We start from the raw sequence: 21,890 nt of genomic DNA, 5'->3' as shown, positions 1-21,890 counted from the left end.
CATCCACCCAGATGTGAGGCCACCACTACAGCCCTCAGTTGTTGAGACCTTACTTGGTGTGGGACCTGGGGACGTGCCGGTGCTAGGTGAAGCCCAGATACCTGTCAATATCAACAATCGACAGGTGAATGTTGATTTCCTGGTGGCAGATATAGAAGGAAATGAGGTGCTGCTTGGGCATCCCTTCCTCACTCAAGCTGAAGCACGTCTTGATTTCGGCAAACGCCGCATCATCCTGTTCGGTGAAGAGGTGCTCTACTACCAAACCGAAGCCAGTACAAAGTCACACGCAGTGAGAATAGCTAGAACTGTGGTGGTGGAACCGGGGCAAGAATATATGGTGAAAGCAATGTCGGACTCTGTAGTTTTCTCTGGTCCCCTCCCCAATCAGACCAGGAGTGACATGTTTAGCCGCATGTTCTCCTTAAATTGCTGGCTGTCTGAGTGGTGTCCCAGAAACGATGTGGGCTTCATAGATAATTGGCAAACCTTCTGGAGGAAACCTGGTCTTGTTAGGAGAGATGGCATCCATCCCACTTTGGATGGAGCAGCTCTCATTTCTAGAAATATGGACAAATTTATTAAACCCCTCAAAACATGACTATCCAGAGTTGGGACCAGGAAGCAGAGTTGCAGTCTTACACGCCTCTCTGCAGCTTCTCTCCTCCTGCTACCCCCCCAAAAACCCATCTCCATAGAGACTGTGTCTGCTTCCAAAAAGACAAAAAACAAACTAAAAACCAGCAACAAACAACTTAAACATTTACAAAGAAAGAACAATACAGTATCCACATCTGAACCAAAGAGTAAAACAGTGAAATGTGGATTATTAAATATTAGGTCTCTCTCTTCCAAGTCTCTGTTAGTACATGACTTAATAAATGATCAACAAATTGATTTACTCTGCCTTACAGAAACCTGGTTGCAGCAGGATGATTATGTTAGCTTAAATGAATCAACACCCCCGAGTCATTCTAACTACCAGAAATCTCGAAGCACAGGTCGAGGGGGCGGTGTGGCAGCAATTTTTCACACCAGTCTATTAATTAATGAAAGACCAAGACAGACTTTTAATTCATTTGAAAGCCTGATGCTTAACATTATCCACCCCAGCTGTGAAACTCAGAAACCAGTCTTACTTGTTATCATCTATCGTCCACCTGGGCCTTACACAGAGTTTCTGTCTGATTTCTCAGACTTTATATCTGATTTAGTTCTGAGCTCAGATAAAATAATTATTGTGGGTGATTTTAACATCCATGTAGATGCTAAAAATGACAGCCTCAACATGGCATTTAATCTGTTGTTAGACTCAATTGGTTTCTCTCAAAATGTAAAAGAACCCACCCACCACTTTAATCACACTCTAGATCTGGTTTTAACATATGGCATAGAAACTGAACATTTAACAGTGTTTCCTGAAAACCCTCTCCTGTCTGATCATTTCTTGATAAAATTTACATTTACAATAATTGATTACGCAGCAGTGGAGAGTGGACTTTATCAAAGTAGATGTCTTTCTGAAAGCGCTGTAACTAAGTTTAAGAATATAATCCAGCCACTGTTATCATCGTCAATGCCCTGTACCAACACAGAGCAGAGCAGCTATCTGAACGCTACCCCAACAGAGGTCGATTATCTTGTTAATAATTTCACCTCCTCACTACGTACGACTCTGGATACTGTAGCTCCAGTGAAAACTAAGGTCTCTAATCAGAAGTACATGACCCCGTGGTATAATTCTCAAACACGTACCCTCAAGCAGACGACTCGTAATCTGGAGAGGAAATGGCGTGTCACAAATTTAGAGGATCATCATTTAGCCTGGAGAAATAGTTTGTTGCTTTATAAGAAAGCCCTCCGCAAAGCCAGAACAGCTTACTATTCGTCACTGATTGAAGAAAATAAGAACAACCCCAGGTTTCTCTTCAGCACTGTAGCCAGGCTGACAAAAAGCCAGAGCTCTTTTGAGCCAACCATCCCTTTAACGTTAACTAGTGATGACTTCATGAACTTCTTCACAAATAAAATTTTTATCATTAGAGAAAAAATTACCAATAATCATCCCACAGATGTAATATTATCTACAGCTACTTGTAGTTCCATTGATGTTAAGTTAGACTCTTTTTTTCCAATCGATCTTTCTGAGTTAACGTCAATAATTACTTCCTCCAAACCATCAACGTGTCTTTTAGACCCCATTCCTACAAAACTGCTCAAAGAAGTTCTGCCATTGATTAATTCTTCGATCTTATATATGATCAACCTATCTCTAATAATCGGCTATGTACCACAGGCCTTCAAGGTGGCTGCAGTTAAACCTTTACTCAAAAAGCCATCTCTAGACCCAGCAGTCTTAGCTAATTATAGGCCAATCTCCAACCTTCCTTTCATATCAAAAATCCTTGAAAGAGTAGTTGTCAAACAGCTAACAGATCATCTGCAGAGGAATGGTTTATTTGAAGAGTTTCAGTCAGGTTTCAGAGCTCATCACAGCACAGAAACAGCTTTAGTGAAGGTTACAAATGATCTTCTTATGGCCTCTGACAGTGGACTCATCTCTGTGCTTGTCCTTCTTGACCTTAGTGCAGCATTCGATACTGTTGACCATAATATTCTATTAGAGCGATTAGAACATGCTGTAGGTATTACAGGTATTGCACTGCAGTGGTTTGTATCATATCTATCTAATAGACTCCAATTTGTGCATGTAAATGGAGAGTCCTCTTCACACACTGAGGTTAATTATGGAGTTCCACAGGGTTCAGTGCTAGGACCAATTCTGTTTACATTATACATGCTTCCCCTAGGCAGCATCATTAGAAGACATAGCATACATTTTCACTGCTATGCAGATGACACCCAGCTCTATCTGTCCATGAAGCCAGATAACACACACCAATTAGTTAAACTGCAGGAATGTCTTAAAGACATAAAGACTTGGATGGCCACTAACCTTCTGCTTCTCAACTCAGATAAAACTGAGGTCATTGTACTCGGCGCTGAAAAGCTTAGAAATTTGGTATCTAACCAGATTCTTACTCTGGATGGCATTACCTTGGCCTCCAGTAACACTGTGAGGAACCTTGGAGTCATTTTTGACCAGGATATGTCCTTCAACGCACATATTAAACAAATATGTAAGACTGCGTTCTTCCATTTGCGCAACATCTCTAAAATTAGAAATATCCTGTCTCAGAGTGACGCTGAAAAACTAGTTCATGCATTTATTACTTCCAGGCTGGACTACTGCAATTCATTATTATCAGGATGTCCAAAAAACTCACTGAAAAGCCTTCAGTTAATCCAAAATGCTGCAGCAAGAGTACTGACAGGGACTAGAAAGAGAGAGCATATTTCTCCTGTTTTGGCTTCCCTTCATTGGCTTCCTGTTAAATCCAGAATTGAATTCAAAATCCTGCTCCTCACATACAAGGTCTTAAATAATCAGGCCCCATCTTATCTTAATGACCTTGTAGTACCATATCACCCTATTAGAGCACTTCGCTCTCGCTCTGCAGGCCTACTTGTTGTTCCTAGAGTATTTAAAAGTAGAATGGGAGGGAGAGCCTTCAGTTTTCAGGTCCCTCTTCTGTGGAACCAGCTTCCAGTTTGGATTCGGGAGACAGACACTATCTCTACTTTTAAGATTAGGCTTAAAACTTTCCTTTTTGCTAAAGCATATAGTTAGGGCTGGACCAGGTGACCCTGAATCCTCCCTTAGTTATGCTGCAATAGATGTAGGCTGCCGGGGGATTCCCATGATGCATTGAGTTTTTCCTTTCCAGTCACCTTTCTCACTCACTATGTATTAACAGACCTCTCTGTATTGAATCGTATCTGTTATTAATCTCTGTCTCTCTTCCACAGCATGTCTTTATCCTGTCTTCCTTCTCTCACCCCAACCGGTCGCAGCAGATGGCCGCCCCTCCCTGAGCCTGGTTCTGCCGGAGGTTTCTTCCTGTTAAAAGGGAGTTTTTCCTTCCCACTGTCGCCAAAGTGCTTGCTCATAGGGGGTCATATGATTGTTGGGCTTTTCTCTGTATCTATGAAGCGCCTTGAGGCGACATTTGTTGTGATTTGGCGCTATATAAATAAAATTGAATTGAATTGAATTGAATTGAATTGAAAGGCAATGTGCATCCTGGTGCAGCAGCTCGAGGTGACATGATGCTTAGTCCCACCAAAGGTTTTGTTGAGAGGCACAAAGTACTTATCGCCAGAGTCCTAGTCAACGCACAGCCTTCTAAAGCTGTCCCACTTCGCCTTTTTAACCTCGGCAATAAAGCAGTAACAATTAAGGCGGGATCCATTGCCGGGCTCCTCCAGCCAGCTGAGGCCGTGGAACCCTCCGTGGTCTCCCCAGCTGCAGACTCTCTGACCAGCCCTCCTGTGGTTCCTCAGCACCTGGAGGAGCTCTATGCCCAGAGCTCCACAGACCTAAATGACTATGAACAGCTCCAACTTAAACGCTTGCTTTGCACTTATGGACATGTGTTTTCTACAGGGCCTGCTGACCTGGGCCGAACCAGCCTTGTGCAGCATGACATCATAACCCGTCCTGGTGCCCCAGTCAAACAAAATCCACGAAGAATGGCAGGGGAAAAGCAGCAAAATGCTGATCAGCAGATCTACGACAGCCTACAGAGCGGTCTCGCCCAACGCAGCTGCAGCAGCTGGGCCTCGCCTATCGTTATGGTGCGTAAGAAAGATGGGACATACCGCCTCTGCATTGACTACAGGGCTCTCAACGACCGCACCATAACAGATTTCTACCCGCTGCCCCGCATCCAGGACACGCTGGACACACTCTCAACTGACAGATGGTTCAGCACATTAGACCTCGCCTCAGGCTACTGGCAGGTTGAGCTGACGCCTAGAGCACGCAGGGCCGCCGCTTTCTGCACTAGGACAGGCCTCTTTGAGTGGAACGTCATGCCATTTGGACTATGCAATGCCCCGGCAACGTTCCAGCGGCTGATGGACCGCGTCCTGGCTGGCATGCAGTGGGAGACCTGCCTGGTCTACTTGGACGACATCATCGTGCTGGCTAAGGACGTGTCGGGGATGCTGCAACGGCTTGGCCAGGTATTCTATAGACTTCAACAAGCTAACTTGAAACTGAAACCTGCCAAATGCTGCCTCTTTCGCCGCGAAGTTGCTTATCTTGGCCATGTGGTATCCGAGCACGGTGTGGCTACCGACCCCAGCAAAGTTCAAAAAGTTCAGATGTGGCCCACACCTACATCCATCCAGGAGGTCAGACGCTTCATCGGCCTGGCCTCATATTATCGCCGGTTCGTGAAAGATTTTGCCTCTATAGCCGAACCCCTACACAACCTGACCAAGAAGAACGCACATTTTCAGTGGCATGCTGAGCACCAAGCAGCTTTCGACAAGCTGAAGTGTCGACTCACCTCTGCCCCTGTTCTCGGCTATCCACTTGACCATGGAGAAATGACACTAGACACTGATGCCAGCGACACTGGCATCGGCGCGGTGCTGTCACAGATGCAACAGGGCGTGGAGCGTGTGCTGGCATATAGCAGTCGTAAGCTATCAAGAACTGAACAAAACTACTGCACCACACGACGTGAACTACTAGCCGTCGTGGATTTCACGTCCCATTTTCGCCAGTACCTCCTTGGACGGCCTTTCAAAGTGCGCACAGACCACAGCAGCCTGCGGTGGCTAACAAAAATGAAAGAGCCAGAGGGACAGTTAGCTCGATGGCTCGAGAAGCTTGCCGAGTACGACTTTGAGATCATCCACCGCCCAGGTCGAGTGCACACCAATGCTGATAGCCTCTCCAGAAGACCCTGTCGCCAGTCCTGTCCATGCAGAGTGCAGGACCCTCCCAAACATCTCGGGGGGACCAGTCATCAGGCAGTCCAATGCGAGTTGGACTCTGACACCAGCTCCCTGTTGCTGAGTCCGGTGAGGGTGGAGGGACAACCGGCTACTACAGCGGTGTGTCTAGTGGGGGTAAGTCATAACACCACTACACCAGAAACAAAGACTTTAGACCAAACTGCTCTTACAAAGTCAGACATTTTATGTCAAAACGCTCCTACCAACACAGACATCTCAGAACAGACAATTCACACTAGAACAGACATATCACACCAGAAGATTTCCACTAATACACACACTGTAAAGCTGACTGAGAAAGTATATGTGGCTAAAACCCTTGATACTGCTTCTCTGTTTCACGGCTGGACCATGGGGGAGCTGAGCCAAGCCCAGGACGCTGATGCAGACATTGCACCCATACGCGCCTGGATGGAGGCCAGCAGTGAGCGCCCCCCATGGACTATTGTTTCACCATGCAGCCCAGCCACTAAGACATACTGGGCTCAATGGAAACGGCTCTACTTCAGAGATGGAGTTCTGGTCCGTCGCTTCTACTGCCTTGACGAGACCCAGTTCTATCCACAAATCGTACTGCCACGCAAGCTACAACCAGAAGTGATGGACCAGATGCACGAAGGGCCAGTGGGTGGACATTTTGGTGTCGAGAGGACTGTGGCCAGACTACGAACCCGATTCTATTGGTATCACATGAGGGAAGACGTCGCTCTTTGGTGCCGTACTTGTACCAGCTGTGCATCCAGGGCCCGACCCCAGAAGACACCGCAAGCTCCGATGGGAACTGTCCGGGTAGGAGCCCCTATGGAGCGCGTTGCGCTGGACATTATGGGACCACTGAATGAGACGGAGCGCAGAAACCGATATGTGCTTGTGATACAAGACTACTTTACAAAGTGGACTGAAGCCTTTCCTATCCCAGATGAACGGGCTGCAACCGTTGCCGAGGTCGTTGCATCTGAGTGGGTGTGCCGCTACGGGATACCTCAAGCACTGCACAGTGACCAGGGGCGCAATTTTGAATCTGATGTGTTCCAGGGGGTGTGCAGTTTGTTTGGCATAGACAAGACTCATACAACGCCATTCCGACCCCAGTCAGATGGCCAGGTTGAACGTTTCAATGCCACTCTCCAGAAGATCCTGGCCTCCACAGCAGAGCGTTGCCATTGGGACTGGGACCTGATGATCCCGTACGCTGTCATGGCCTACAGGGCGACCAAACACAGTGCTACAGGTTTCACCCCAAACTTCATGATGTTTGGCCGAGAACTGAGTGAGCCAGTGGACCTTGTCGCAGGTCTACCTCCTGATCCAGACAACCAACCATCAGCTCCAGAGTATGTGCAGCAAATGCGTGAGCGGCTGGAGCTGGCCCACCTCATCGCCAGGGAAGCCCTGGGTGAGTCAGTCAAGCGCGCAAAAAGGCAATATGACAAGAACTGTTGCCACACACAGTATAAGACTGGAGATCCTGTGTGGTATCTCATCAAAGGAACACGTCACATCAAGAACAAGGTCAGAAAGTTCCTCCCATCGTATGAAGGACCATTCTTTGTCCTGGGGCAATTGGATGACCTAGTTTATCGGATCCAGAAGAACCCAAGGTCTAAAGTGAAAGTTGTCCACCATGACCAGCTAAAGCATTATCGCTGCCGCGAGCCCCTGGACAATACCTGGGTCCTTGATCAAGCTCATCAGTGGTCCCCTACAGAGGTCCCACCACCAGCTTTAGAGGATGACCCAGCAGACCGTGATCTGGGTCTGCACAGTCTGTTCTCTACTGCAACTGGCAATGGCCCCAGCTCCTCTCAGCCATCTGTCTCAGTTGTAGCTGATCCCGCTCCAGTTGTGGTTATCCCATCATCCCCTCCCCATGTAGACCATGAGAATGGTGGGGGTGTGGTGGGTGAGCCAGACCACCTGGGCCAGCAGTTTCAGCGACCAACTCGTCGGCGCAGAGCTCCACACCGGTATGGAGTGTGGATCACTTAGCTTGGTTTACTTACCATAGACAGTTCCAAGTAGGACTGAAGATTCAGTTCAAGTTTAAATCGTTTCAGCCTTCTACATTGTTAGCTACAATGGTGTAAGAGAGACCTATATTTTTCATTGTTCCAGTGTTTACATTTTTTAAAAAAAAAGTGAGTTATCGGGGTTATCTACATGCACTTATCCATTTGTATTTGTGCCTTCCTAGATGCTAGGATAAGTTAGTTATTCCCGGTCGCCATGTAATAGTTACAATTGTGTAATTTCTTTTCTACTTAACAACACTTGCAATGCTTTATTTTGCACATGTATGTACACCTTACTTAAGTCAATGTCTTTGTCACTGAAGTGCATTAGTTGATACTAAACCTCACCTTATATGCGGTAATGGCTAACACTTTTATCTCCAGTGGGCTCCAAGTGGTAAAGGGGATTGTGTACCAGTTTTATGCATTACAATGCTGGAGTGGAATTATTGTTTAATTGCCATCCAGAGTGGGGGTAGTGTTGCGGGAATTGCTGTCTTGTGTGTGACTGGGTGCAGTAAGGAGTGTATGTGATGTGTGTGTGAGCATGCGCGTGAAGGAAACGCGGGGAGCGAAAGAGGGAAAAGGGAGAGTGAGTGTGTCATGGGTAGAGAGGGCGACCGGGAGCAGCGTTCTAACGGGCTACAGCTTATGCAGGGTGTTTTCGAAGTGTGCAGTACTGTTATTAAAGCCTCATCTCTTCAGTACTCTCCGGTGCCTCGGCTGATTTCTGTCTGCCTCACTACTCCACGAAAGTGGAGGGAGTTAACCCCGAAGGAGAACAAACTTCGGCCCTGGAGGAAGCATCTCCCCTCGCGTCTCCCGACCACGGTCAGGGGACTGATGGCGAGGAAAGGTTAACATACTCATGGCCATTGATCAGTGGTCTTTGATCAATGGCCATGAGAATCTGCATAATTAAGATTAAGGAACTGACCTCCCAGCCCATTGTTCCTTCAGTGGGCTGGTTTCAGTCATTATGCAAATGTACTGTTTAAAAGATTGGGAAAAACTGCAGTCAGCTGAGACTGAAGAAGACAATGGGATGAGTGACAAAACATTTCTCCCACTGAAAACGCTACGTCCAGATGAACAGAATCAAGTTTTGGAGACTTTATCAGAATGTTTTTATTCTTTTATTTTATATACAAGTGTAACAAAATCATAATGCTCTATAAAGTTCAGTGTCTTCTGACATCATTATGAATTCTGATCATTAAGAAAAAACTGGTTGATAAGCAGGAGTATTAAAAGCTTACTTAGAAACATATATAACTTTTCTCAAAGGAAATTTAATGATGGCAATCCAATTTCTAGTTTAAAAAAAGAAACAAAAACAACCCCCCTCTCCAAAGAAAGAAAGAAAAAAAAACGCTCCATGTAATACTTTGTTTTAATCAAAAACTCAATAGCTATGTTACTCTATCTAACTTCAGTTACTCTGACTATTTCTTGCTTGTCTAATGATATGACAAGACAAAAACATGTGCTTTGTGTTTCTGTGCATGAATGTACGTTATGTTATAATCTGATGTGAAAGTTTTGGATTAAAAATCAATTAATTCCTTTTTACATTGCCTTTTGTTACATTGTTTTTTGTTGCTGTGTGTTGATTTTACTCGGAGACCGGAATCTCCTCAGTGATGATCACGTTGCTTACTGGGATGTTTTCATAAATGGCTGGGTCAATTCTTTTTAAAGTTGCAGCAGGATCTGATTTTTGAGACATTTTTGAAATGGTTGATGACGTACAGTGACTGGACACATGGTCCTCTGCCAGAGCACTCTCAAGTACAAAACATATGGATTGCCGAAGCTTCTTCATGAATTCTTCACACATGAAAACATAGAGGATGGGGTTCAGGCAGCTGTTCAGAAAAGCCAGACTCACAGTCAGAGGACCCATGATTCTAACAATGGTCCAGAGGTCTGGGTTATTCACAGCCTTTAATTCTATAAAGTTAAAAACATGGAAGGGTAACCAGCAGATGAAGAATGCAAAAATGATGGAGAAAATGATTCTGCGAGATCTCCTTCTCCTTGTTCTCTGCATGCGCATTGCACGGATCCCTATGGCCACATAAGAGACGACTATTACCAGGAATGGGATCACAAAGCCCATAAGAAAGCGAAAAATGTGGAGACTCCATTTTTGCTCATGTGTCATAGAATAACCACAGTAATATGTCCCATTATGTTCCAACAAAGTTCGAAAAGTGGCATAAGGAGTGCTGCAGATCGCAGCAGTCACCCAGATACCAACACATATGAGCCGAGCTTTGCAGACTGTGCGTTTGTTCTGTGCCCACACCACCATCCCCATGGATAAACAACGATCCAAACTTATAGCTGTCAGAGTAAAGATGCTGGCAAACATGTTGACTAAAGTGACAAAGTTGTTGAGCTTGCACACGAATTGTCCAAAAGGCCACTGGTGACTCTGAGAGAGAGAAATGATCGAGAAAATCAGGAAGGCCGTGAAAAGGAAGTCAGCTGTGGCCAGGTTGAGAAACCAAATTGAGTTGACAGTTTTCTTCATTTTGAAGCCCGTCATGTAGATAACCAGAGCATTGCCCAGAGTTCCAAATATAAATATCACACAGTAGATGACAATGGAGGCTGTTTGTATGTGTGTGGAAGCTGCTTCAAGCCCAGATGACTGACCTGTTGCGAAACAAAAAAACATGAAAGCATCACAGACATTAGTTGAAACTTATAAACGCTTCTTTAGTTAAGTGTACATGGCTATGTAATTGTTATAGTTATATGTTATAGTGCTTGATTCTAACACATATTCTGTGCAACACTAGCTTCTAGTATAGTATCCAGAATATGTGACATACATACTTCTTTTATCATAAAAAAAATCACATAAAATATCAGAAAAACAAGATAAAAAAAGAAACAAAACAACAAAAAAGGTTTGATTGTGTTAGCAGGTTAAAAACATTATATATATATAAAATATATATATATATATACAATTTTCAAGTGCATATAATTCTATATTACAGTGCTACATGGGCTACAGTAGTTGCTCAAGATAGAGTACCAGATTATGTGAAGTACTCACAGAATTCCTTGTGCAATTTCACATATTTATTTATTAATTTCTTAATTTCTGTTGTGATCAGAACTAATAACAAGCAGGAATACTCATATTAATCATTTTAGCAAGAAATCACATTGACTTTCACTTAATGCAATTTAAAAGAAATGCTCATAGATGTTTAAATTGTCTTACCTGTCCCCATGGTTCTTTAGCTGAGAGAGTTTGTCTTTATTCCAAGTGGATTTTATCTTCTTTTTGCTTGCTGTCTGTCTTTGCTTAACCCTCCCTCTCAGATTATGCAGCTATAAATGAGGCAGTATGAACATGCAGAAAAGAGTTGGGAAAAGAAAACAGGAACACTCTAGAACATGCTAATTCAGCAAAAAAGAAAAGCAAACTTAAATCAACAAAAGAACTCAACAGGTGGAATAAGCCTTACAAAGGTAGCATTCATATCAAAGCAATCAAACCAATGTGATTATGTTGTTTACTTCACCATACTGAGTAACTTTTTGTAGCAAGGTCTTGAAGACCGGACCTGAGTATTTCAGAAATTACTGCAGAAACTGCTGCATATTCTACAGGAATTTTCCCACACAGCCATCTTTAGGATTTACAGAGAATCATCTGAAAAAACATAACGTGAGTTTTCATTATGTGGTTTGGAATCACCAAGATGGAGAGGGACAACGTTCTCAGCAGCACGTTTACTCTCTGCACCTCAACAACAAAAACAGTTCCTGTGTAAAGCCTTCATGATACTTCACTGGCCACTCAGAAGCCAAAAAATCCTATACTAGGAGAAATGCAGGAAAACCAACTAGGTAGATTCAACACATACATCAACACATTACTGCTTTGAAAGTGCATGTGTAAACATTCAGATATGTAAAGATGTAAATATCAAAACATGTAACCACCAAATGGGTAAATAACTAGCTCTATAACCCTCATAAACACCTCTTTGTGTATCAAATGACATATACGTTTTCTTCTACACTTTACAAAAATACAAAATCCAACGTGCTGTAGTTCCCCGGGGGGGAAATGCCTCATTGATGCCAGTTCAGTGGAGAATAGCCAGACTGCTTTAAACTGATAGGGAGGCAAAAGGAAAAATAGCCATTCATTACAACTAAGGTATGCAGAAGACCATCGAAGAATGCGCATGAAATATTGAGACAGTTGGGTAACATCAGCGAAAACCGACACCAAGTGCCATTCCTGTCAACTAAGAATGGGAATCTTAAGGCACAATTCACCTGGGTTACCAAAATTTAACAATAAAAGACAACAAAGCTTTGCCAGGTCTGATGAGCCTCAGTCTCTGTTATAGGATCAGAATTTGGTGTGAATATTATGACAGAATGGACCCATTCTTTTGCACACTTAAATACACTAAGTACCAACCGAGCATTGTTTACATACCACAGACTACTGGAGGATTGCTGTAGTTTCTTGAACTAGTTTAACATGAGTTCACTGTACTCAAATGGCCTCCACAGTCACTAGATCTCAACCTATGCCGACAGATTGGATGTGTAAGCATTATTAAAGGTCATAAAACCTGTCTTGGTGGATAGAAGGCTGTCACATTATATTGGTCAAATTAATGTGGGAGGTACCAAATGACTTGGAAGAAATATTATTTTATTTTCACAATACGATTAATCTTTTATTTACAGATTTTTCCTGGAGATTCTTTAAAAGTCCCACAATTTCATTTTCTCAATAGTTAACACAAACGTCTCAAAATAATCTGTGCATGTCTGAGTACAATTCCAATCCAGAAAATGAGTGGGTGACAAAGAGATGTTACATCTAACAAATACTGAACTTACTGACCAGCTAGAGATAGATCCCAAGAGGACAGCTCCAATACCACAGTTTCAAATGTGTCTGCATTCATTTTTAGTATTTGTGCTTTTCTTTGTTGTCTTTTGTTGTGGAATTTTGTAAATAAAGTCTGCAACACTGAAAGAGCTGTGATCAAACTGTCACGGACTGTAGTAGGACTCAGGCGCAGAGCAGAGGTCAATGCAAGGAACAATGTTTATTTACAAAGTCACCAGGTACATATATATACAGTGAGGGAATAGCGGGGGTCCAGGGTCATAAAGGAAAGTCCGGGAAGGGAATCACGTTCACAAAGCTGAGATTCACTAACGTGTCTCACACAATCATCCAGCGATGAGACTGTCTGCGTCCCGGCCTTAAGTGTCCAACCCGTAATCGGTGCCTGATGAGACACAGGTGTGTACGCCGAGGGCGGGAGCCCGCAGTGAGCTCCGCCCTGGCGGGGAGGCGAGAGGATAACGTCCACAAAAACACGTGGCCTTGTCGAGCCGGCCGGGCAGACACGGGGACCATGACACAAACTATCGTTTCAGTTACAACAGTCTTTTGTCCAGTCTCGGCTGTTGCTGAACAAACAAGACTCCCACTATCCTTTCCCAGGCCACCACCTGGCGCTGGCCTGCACTTCATCCTTGTGAGCAAAACAGTTAGCAGATAACAAAGTGAAACATCGTTAAGCCTAGCTAAGCAGTTTTCACAAGCTCATGCTGACACATACTTACTTCATCTTAAGCAGGTTATACAAAAGTTTATACAGAAATCATACAGTGAAGATCTACCAAAAGCAGCATTAGAGCTTGTGAAGCTTCAGATACTTTAGACACAATAGCCTGCAGAGACCTGGCCTGATGAAGTAGCTCGCCAGAATCGCAATCATAAACAAAATTATATTTATCACGAAGGTTTTACCCAAATGAGGAATTTGTCTGCTTGTCATAGTGCAACCAGTGGTACAAAACTGAATACATCTCTCTCTCTCTCTCTCTCTCTCTCTCTCTCTCTCTCTATATATATATATATATATATATATATATATATATATGTCATCAAATTCCTGTAACATTTCTTCCTAGAAAGAAAAAGGCCCAGTCAGCATTTACTCACATTTGCACAGAAGCCTTTTATATGGTGTTGTTTTGTTTCCATGGCCACTGTGTCTATGGAGATGGTGTTTGCTTGGTATTGCAGTTCTGTGTGTCTCAGTGCATATTGAATCCTTAACCAGATTCTAAGCAGTACCAAACATTACAGTGATTTGCTGTCATGTCATTGACTGGTTAGAAATTTGCCTTAACACGCAGTTTAACAGGCGTGCCCAATAAAGTGGCTGATGAGTCTAGGTTGTTGGCTTTCCAAAATCTAATTTTACTGACACTTCAGATCCTCCATGAATGCCATCCATTAACTTGCTTATATAGAATTAAAGAAACATTAGACAAAGAAAAGTCTTTGGCATTTCGAGTTTTTATATACACCTATTTCATTTCTAAACAGCTTGACAAAGGGAGTGATCACAGATGACCAGTTTTGGGACAATGTGTTCAAAAGGATGGGTTGTCAGGGTTGAGCTTGTTAGCCAACTCTGAATACACTGCTTGTCCTTCTTCTAACATTTTCACACTGGAGAATGGAAAACTGGGTGTGAATGTAGCATCTGTGGAATTGTTTTTCTTGAGCAATATTGGATTTATTGGAATTTTAACAATGACTGAGTTTAATGTGCTAAAGGGACAGATAAATATTCTATAATTTTACAGTTTTTGAATCTAATAATGTAAATCATACAGCCGTCATTGTAGGATTGCAGTTTTGCGTTTAGCGATATTGCAAAATGTTTTTCAGTAACCTTGTGGTAAGAAAAAAATGTAACAATGCTTTTATTGCTACTGAGTTCCATTTTTAGTCTTAGCGTGAATAGTGAAGCAGGTGTTGTTCTGATAATAAAAAAACCACAAGAAAAAAGAAGCGAGCACAGCACATCTGTGCAGCAAGATAAGATAGATGCTGTTTAAATCTCAGGTTCATGTACCACACTTCATAGTTTAATAGCTTACAAATAATATTAATGTTGGTCATTTTTGGGGACCTGTTTTCATTGTTGTTTTGTTTTAAAAGTGATGTTTTTTTGGTTTGTGGTGTACTTTGATTTACGCAATGTGTTCCATTTTGCAAATGCAAGAAGTATACAGCACCATGATATCCTGTAAGATAAAACAGCGGTTGCCAGGGCGCAAGTAAGGTTTGTCAGTCAAATTCACCCTTTTATCATGTTTTTCTTCACCAGACAAAAGAAAAATGCAAAAAGCTCAATCACTGTTCAGTCACTTGTCACAATTTTATAGATGTTGATAGTAATTTACATGGTTAAAGAAGCTAGAGCAATAAAATGTAGACATATATATATATATATACAAATATAAAAATGACGTAAAGATTTTGACATTCAAATGATAGAAATCCAAGATCTTCAAAACCACAGCATAGAAGTCTTATTTTCTTTTTTTTTTAAAAATTGTGTTATATGTTACATTAATTGATTAATCAAGAACTTAATCTTACTGATTTGATTTGATTATTGTTTCATGCATAATTATATTGTGCCTTACCCTTGTACGACTCCCATAATAATTAGAGCCAGGGTACCAACATTACATGTTTCAAAGAGATGAGATGAACATCTTGCATTATTGATTTATTTCATCATCTATTGGTGAGATCTTATTAAGTGCTCAGTGTCTTTTCAGTGATTACTACTTTGCTTTCTCTGCAGGATTCAAAAGCAGCTGGGTTGATCTTCTCTAAAGTTGTGGCAGCATCTGACTTTCAGGAAATCCTTGAAAATGTTGATGACATGGAGTGAGTGGACATAAATGACACGTGGTCCTCTGCCAGAGCACTCTCAAGTACAAAACATATGGATTGCCGAAGTTTCTTCATGAATTCTTCACACATGAAAACATAGAGGATGGGGTTCAGGCAGCTGTTCAGAAAAGCCAGACTCACAGTCAGAGGACCCATGATTCTAACAATGGTCCAGAGGTCTGGGTTATTCATAGCCTTTAATTCTATAAAGTTCAAAACATGGAAGGGTAACCAGCAGATGAAGAATGCAAAAATGATGGAGAAAATGATTCTGCGAGATCTCCTTCTCCTTGTTCTCTGCATGCGGATTGCACGGATCCCTATGGCCACATAAGAGACGACTATTAGCAGGAATGGGATCACAAAGCCCATAAGAAAGCGAAACATGTGGAGACTCCATTTTTGTTCATGTGTCATAGAATAAACACAGTAATATGTCCCATTATCTCCTAATACGGTGCGAAAAGTGGCATAAGGAGCGCTGCAGATCGCAGCAGTCACCCAGATACCAACACATACGATCTGAGCTTTGCAGATTGTGCGTTTGTTCTGTGCCCACACCACCACCCAGATGGACAAACAACGATCCAAACTTATAGCTGTTAGAGTAAAGATGCTGGCAAACATGTTGACTAAACTCACAAAGTTGTTGAGCTTGCACACGAATTGTCCAAAAGGCCATTGGTGACTCTGAGAGAGAGAAATGACTGAGAATATCAGGAAGGCTGTGAAAAGGAAGTCAGCTATGGCCAAGTTAAGAAACCAAGTTGAGTTGACAGTTTTCTTCATTTTGAAGCCCGTCACGTAGATAACCAGAGCATTGCCCAGAGTTCCAACTATAATTATCAAGCAGTACATGATAATGGAGGCTCTTTGTATGTATGTCGAAGCTGATTCCAGTGTAGATTGACCTGTGAAGTATTGTATTATTATTTTAACACATAATATAATATAATATAATATAATATAATATAATATAATATAATATAATATAATATAATATAATATAATATAATATAATATAATATAATATAATATAATATATACACGCACACACAAAATAAGTGCTTTGCAGATTTTATATATGTATATTAAAGTATTGGCACATGATCTATGCACCATATTACAAGATCATGTGAAGTACTTCTTTGTGTAACTTAACATGTGCACAGCTTTAACTAAATTTCTGTTTTAGTGAGAACTGACAACAGGCATGTAAGTATCTTACCAGTCCCCATGTTTCTTTTAGCTGAGCGATTCTGTCTTTTCTCTAAGTTGGTCTGAGTCTCCTGCTGCCTCTTCTAGAAGTCTTTGATTACTCTTCCCTTTTAGTTTACGCAGTAGCAAATGAAGCAACGCACGCAGAAATGAGCTGATAAAAAACTAGGAACACCCCAGAATATGCTAATGCTGCAACACTTTTGTAATTATGCTTCAAAAGTGGGAGACGCCTTACATGTGTAATACTGTACAAGGTCTGTCTTGTATAGTGTGTGATTTCCTACATTTTAGTTCTGCTATGCAGTACATTGCAACCACTTTCACTATCCTACCCAATCACCCTCACTCTCTGGCTTATCAGATGGGAATGAAAAACAACAAACCAACAGTAGCTGTTTTAGAAATCTATTGTTCTGTTTGTCACAAATTCACCAAACATCAGTATTGTGTGATTTGCTAACATCAAATGTCAGTTGTAATAGTAATAACTAGTAAAATACTAGTGCGATTGTTATTCATTTACCGATAATATTGTAATCATTGATGGAAAGATGGGAAACGTGGTGTGCTCTTATTTATTTTGCTAGCAGTATATTAAAGGGAAGCCTACACATGTGTGTTTTGCTGATTTATTTATTTTTTTCTTAAGCTTCAGTTATTAGCATATAATAATCAATAATAAGAGCCAGGGTACCAACATTACATGTTTCAAAGAGATGAGATGAACATCTTGCATTATTGATTTATTTCATCATCTATTGGTGAGATCTTATTAAGTGCTCCGTGTCTTTTCAGTGATGACTACTTTGCTTTCTGTGCAGGATTCAAAAGCAGCTGGGTTGATCTTCTCTAAAGTTGTGGCAGCATCTGACTTTCGGGAAATCCTTGAAAATGTTGATGACATGGAGTGAGTGGAGATATGTGGTCCTCTGCCAGGGCACTCTCAAGTACAAAACATATGGACTGCCGAAGCTTCTTCATGAATTCTTCACACATGAAAACATAGAGGATGGGGTTCAGGCAGCTGTTCAGAAAAGCCAGACTCACAGTCAGAGGACCCATGATTCTAACAATGGTCCAGAGGTCTGGGTTATTCATAGCCTTTAATTCTACAAAGTTCAAAACATGGAAGGGTAACCAGCAGATGAAGAATGCAAAAATGATGGAGAAAATGATTCTGCGAGATCTCCTTCTCCTTGTTCTCTGCATGCGCATTGCACGGATCCCTATGGCCACATAAGAGACGACTATTAGCAGGAATGGGATCACAAAGCCCATAAGAAAGCGAAAAATGTGGAGACTCCATTTTTGTTCATGTGTCATAGAATAAACACAGTAATATGTCCCATTATCTCCTAACACGGTGCGAAAAGTGGCATAAGGAGTGCTGCAGATCGCAGCAGTCACCCAGATACCAACACATATGATCTGAGCTTTGCAGACTGTGCGTTTGTTCTGTGCCCACACCACCACCCAGATGGACAAGCAACGATCCAAACTTATTGCTGTCAGAGTAAAGATGCTGGCAAACATGTTGACTAAACTCACAAAGTTGTTGAGCTTGCACACGAATTGTCCAAAAGGCCACTGGTGACTCTGAGAGAGAGAAATGACTGAGAATATCAGGAAGGCCGTGAAAAGGAAGTCAGCTATGGCCAAGTTAAGAAACCAAGTTGAGTTGACAGTTTTCTGCATTTTGAAACCCGTCATGTAGATAACCAGAGCATTGCCCAGAGTTCCAACTATAAATATCACACAGTAGATGACAATGGAGGCTGTTTGTATGTGTGTGGAAGCTGCTTCCAGCCCAGATGACTGACCTGTTGTGAAACAAAAAAACATGAAAGCATCACAGACATTAGTTGAAACTTATAAAAAACACATCTTTAGTTAAGTGTACATGGCTATGTAATTGTTATAGTTGTATGTTATAGTGCTTGATTCTAACACATATTCTGTGCAACACTAGCTTCTAGTATTGTCATGTTCCTGGGTCTGTTGACCCAGCGTTTTAAGTTTTAGTTTATTTGGATGTTGTTTATGTTTAAGTTCATTAGATTAGCGAAGTTCATTTGGTTATTAGACTCCTTGTGTTTTCTTCCCATGTATTTAAGTTTCCCCTCACCCTTTGTGTTTCATGCTGCGTGTCTTATGTTATCAAGTTTGTATTATCGTGTCTGTCTCATGTTTCCTGTTTTATTTTGAAGGAGTCATATGTTCTTTGTTCATTGTATTTAGTTTCACTTCTCTTGTCCTGTCATTAGGCTCATGTCAGTCAGCTGTTCCTCCATGTGTTCCCACTTCCCCTAATCACCTCCTGTGTATTTAAGTCCTCTGTTTTCAGTGTGTCATTGTCAGGTCGTCTGTTGTCCACGCCATGTTTCCTATGCCATGCCATGCTTCCAAGTTTCTTGTCTAGGTTTTTCTTATTGTTTGTTTAGATTTCCCAGTTTAGGTTTGTGTTAATTTTGCTTCAGTTTGCCTTGCCCTTTGTTTGTACCTTTTTTACCAGCCATATTAAACGGCTCGCTTTTTGTTAACATTTCAAGTTCTGTTCCCTGCTCCTTGGAGTCTGCGTTTTGGGTCCTTTTGTCAACCCCTACAGTCTGCCCTCGCCAGACAGTGACAAGTATAGTATCCAGATTATGTGAAGTACTCACAGGATTCTTTGTGCAATTTCAGATATTTATTTCTTAATTTCTCTTGTGATCAGAACTAATAACAAGCAGGCATACTCATATTAATCAGTTTAGCAAGAAATCCCATTGACATTGGTAAATGGTAAATGGCCTGTATTTATATAGTGCTTTACTAGTCCCTAAGGACCCCAAAGCGCTTTACATATCCAGTCATCCACCCATTCACACACACATTCCCACACTGGTGATGGCAAGCTACATTGTAACCACAGCCACCCTGGGGCGCACTGACAGAGGCGAGGCTGCCGGACACTGGCACCACCGGGCCCTCTGACCATCACCAGTAGGCAACGGGTGAAGTCTCTTGCCCAAGGACACAACGACCGAGACTGTCCGAGCCGGGGCTCGAACCGGCAACCTCCGATTACAAGGCGAACTCCCAACTCTTGAGCCACTGTGTCGCCCTCAATTCACCCTGAGCCCTAGCTCAAGCCCAAGCCCTAACATTCACTTAATGCAATTTAAAAGAAATGCTCATAGATGTCTAAATTGTCTTACCTGTCCCCATGGTTCTTTAGCTGAGAGATTCTGTCTTTATTCCAAGTGGATTTTATCTTCTTTTTGCTCGCTGTCTGTCTTTGCTTAACCCTCCCTCTCAGATTATGCAGCTATAAGTGAGGCAGTATGAACATGCAGAAAAGAGTTGGGAAAAGAAAACAGGAACACTCTAGAACATGCTAATTCAGCAAAAAAGAAAAGCAAACTTAAATCAACAAAAGAACTCAACAGGTTGAATAAGCCTTACAAAGGTAGTATTTATATCAAAGCAATCAAACCAATGTGGTTATGTTGTTTACTTCACCATACTGAGTAACTTTTTGTAGCAAGGTCTTGAAGACCTGACCTGAGTATTTCAGAAACGTAACGTGAGTGTTTATTATGTGGTTTGGAATTGGCAAGATGGAGATGTCTTGATGCATTCTCAATCATCCAGGAAAGTAAATCTCCAAAAGTTGAATCTGTTCATCTGGACGTAGCGTTTTGGTTTTTTTTGTGGGAGAAACGTTTTGTCACTCATCCAAGTGACTTCTTCAGTCTCAGCTGACTGCAGGTTTCCCCAAATCTTATAAACAGTACATTTGCATAATGACTGAAACCAGCCCATTGAAGGAACAATGGGCTGGGAGGTCAGTTCCTTAATCTTAATTATTCAAATTCTCATGACCACTGATCAACAACCACTGACCAAAACCCACTGATCCTATGATTGAGAATGCATCAAGACGTTTTAACCCACTTTGGCAAGGACTGCCTAAAGCTTGTATGTCAGTATGAGCAAACAGCATGTAAGATGGCGGACTACGGGAACCACCGGAGATTCAGCCTCAGATGCAGACAAAACAGGATTACTCCTAAAAGTCTGCAAATGAGCTCTTCAGTTAAAGGCTTCCGGGCAACAAAAATCCTCCAGAAGGCACAGCATCAGTTGCTTAATGAACGGGTGAGGCAAACAAATTTTACCATCGACATGCTAAAATCTCAAGAGGAGCGGATCCGACAGAGACTGACAATGCTTTAAGATGAGAATACTCTTAAAAAGGTGTTTGACTTTACTGAGAAGGCTTGTCTAGCACAGCACAAGAAGTCTAAGACCAGGCAACAAAGGAAGTTTGACTTACTTGTTGTACGTCGGAAACCACCGCAAACCACCGACACAAGAGTGTCCTCAGTGACCAGAAGAGACAAGGAGGCAACACGGAGGATGTGGATAAGTGGGTGAAGAATTTGTCTGACAGACAGCTCACCCAAACAGAGAAAAACATCCTTGCTAAAGGGTTGAATTTTGCTGTCACACCGAGACAAATCCCGCTAGTGGAGCTGATCACAGACACAGAAACAGCAATTCGTAACAACAATATTGCAGAAGTGGAAGCAGAGCAACTACGGACGAAAATTTCAGCCTGTCTCAGCAATGCAAAGCCCCCAGCATCCAACATCACCATGGAGGAGAGGAAGGCACTCACATCACTTAGTGATGATAACAACATTATCATCCTTCCGGCAGACAAGGGTAGGTGCACAGTATTGCTAAACCAGAAAAACTATCATGAGAAGATTTTGTCACTACTCAGTGATGAAAATACTTATGAGCCACTGAAACGAGACCCAGGAAGTGGCTACAGGAAGAGGGCGATAGACTGTCTGAAGCAGTTAGAACAAGACAAGGCTATTGACCGGACCTCATACCACAGGCTATACCCAGGGGAGTCTACACCAAGTCTGTATGGTTTACCAAAAATACATAAACAGGGTGCACCTTTAAGACCAATTGTCTGCATGATCAACTCTGTCACCTATAACATCTCCAAGTTTCTG

General features: G+C 42.2%; 1 protein-coding gene and 2 pseudogenes across 1 annotated transcript; all 3 read right to left on the bottom strand.

Annotated features, from left to right (window-relative positions):
• Nucleotides 1-9,291: 9,291 nt before the first annotated feature.
• Nucleotides 9,292-11,231, bottom strand: LOC102796390 (C3a anaphylatoxin chemotactic receptor-like). Its single transcript, XM_035912352.2, has 2 exons — nucleotides 11,128-11,231; nucleotides 9,292-10,547 (listed from the first exon to the last, which is right to left on the bottom strand). Exons 1-2 carry the CDS (start codon nucleotides 11,135-11,137, stop codon nucleotides 9,499-9,501), a joined length of 1,059 nt encoding a protein of 352 aa, XP_035768245.2. The 5' UTR covers nucleotides 11,138-11,231; the 3' UTR covers nucleotides 9,292-9,498.
• Nucleotides 11,232-15,513: 4,282 nt separating this feature from the next.
• Nucleotides 15,514-16,527, bottom strand: LOC148100512 (chemerin-like receptor 1; annotated as a pseudogene).
• Nucleotides 16,528-17,647: 1,120 nt separating this feature from the next.
• Nucleotides 17,648-20,177, bottom strand: LOC148100511 (chemerin-like receptor 1; annotated as a pseudogene).
• Nucleotides 20,178-21,890: the final 1,713 nt, after the last annotated feature.

The sequence above is a fragment of the Neolamprologus brichardi genome, chromosome 11 (genome assembly GCF_056152115.1).
Source record: "Neolamprologus brichardi isolate AB-2024 chromosome 11, ASM5615211v1, whole genome shotgun sequence".
Taxonomy (NCBI): domain Eukaryota; kingdom Metazoa; phylum Chordata; class Actinopteri; order Cichliformes; family Cichlidae; genus Neolamprologus; species Neolamprologus brichardi.
The sequence above is the reverse complement of the archived record's forward strand: the minus strand, read 5'-3'. Positions and strand labels throughout refer to the sequence as shown.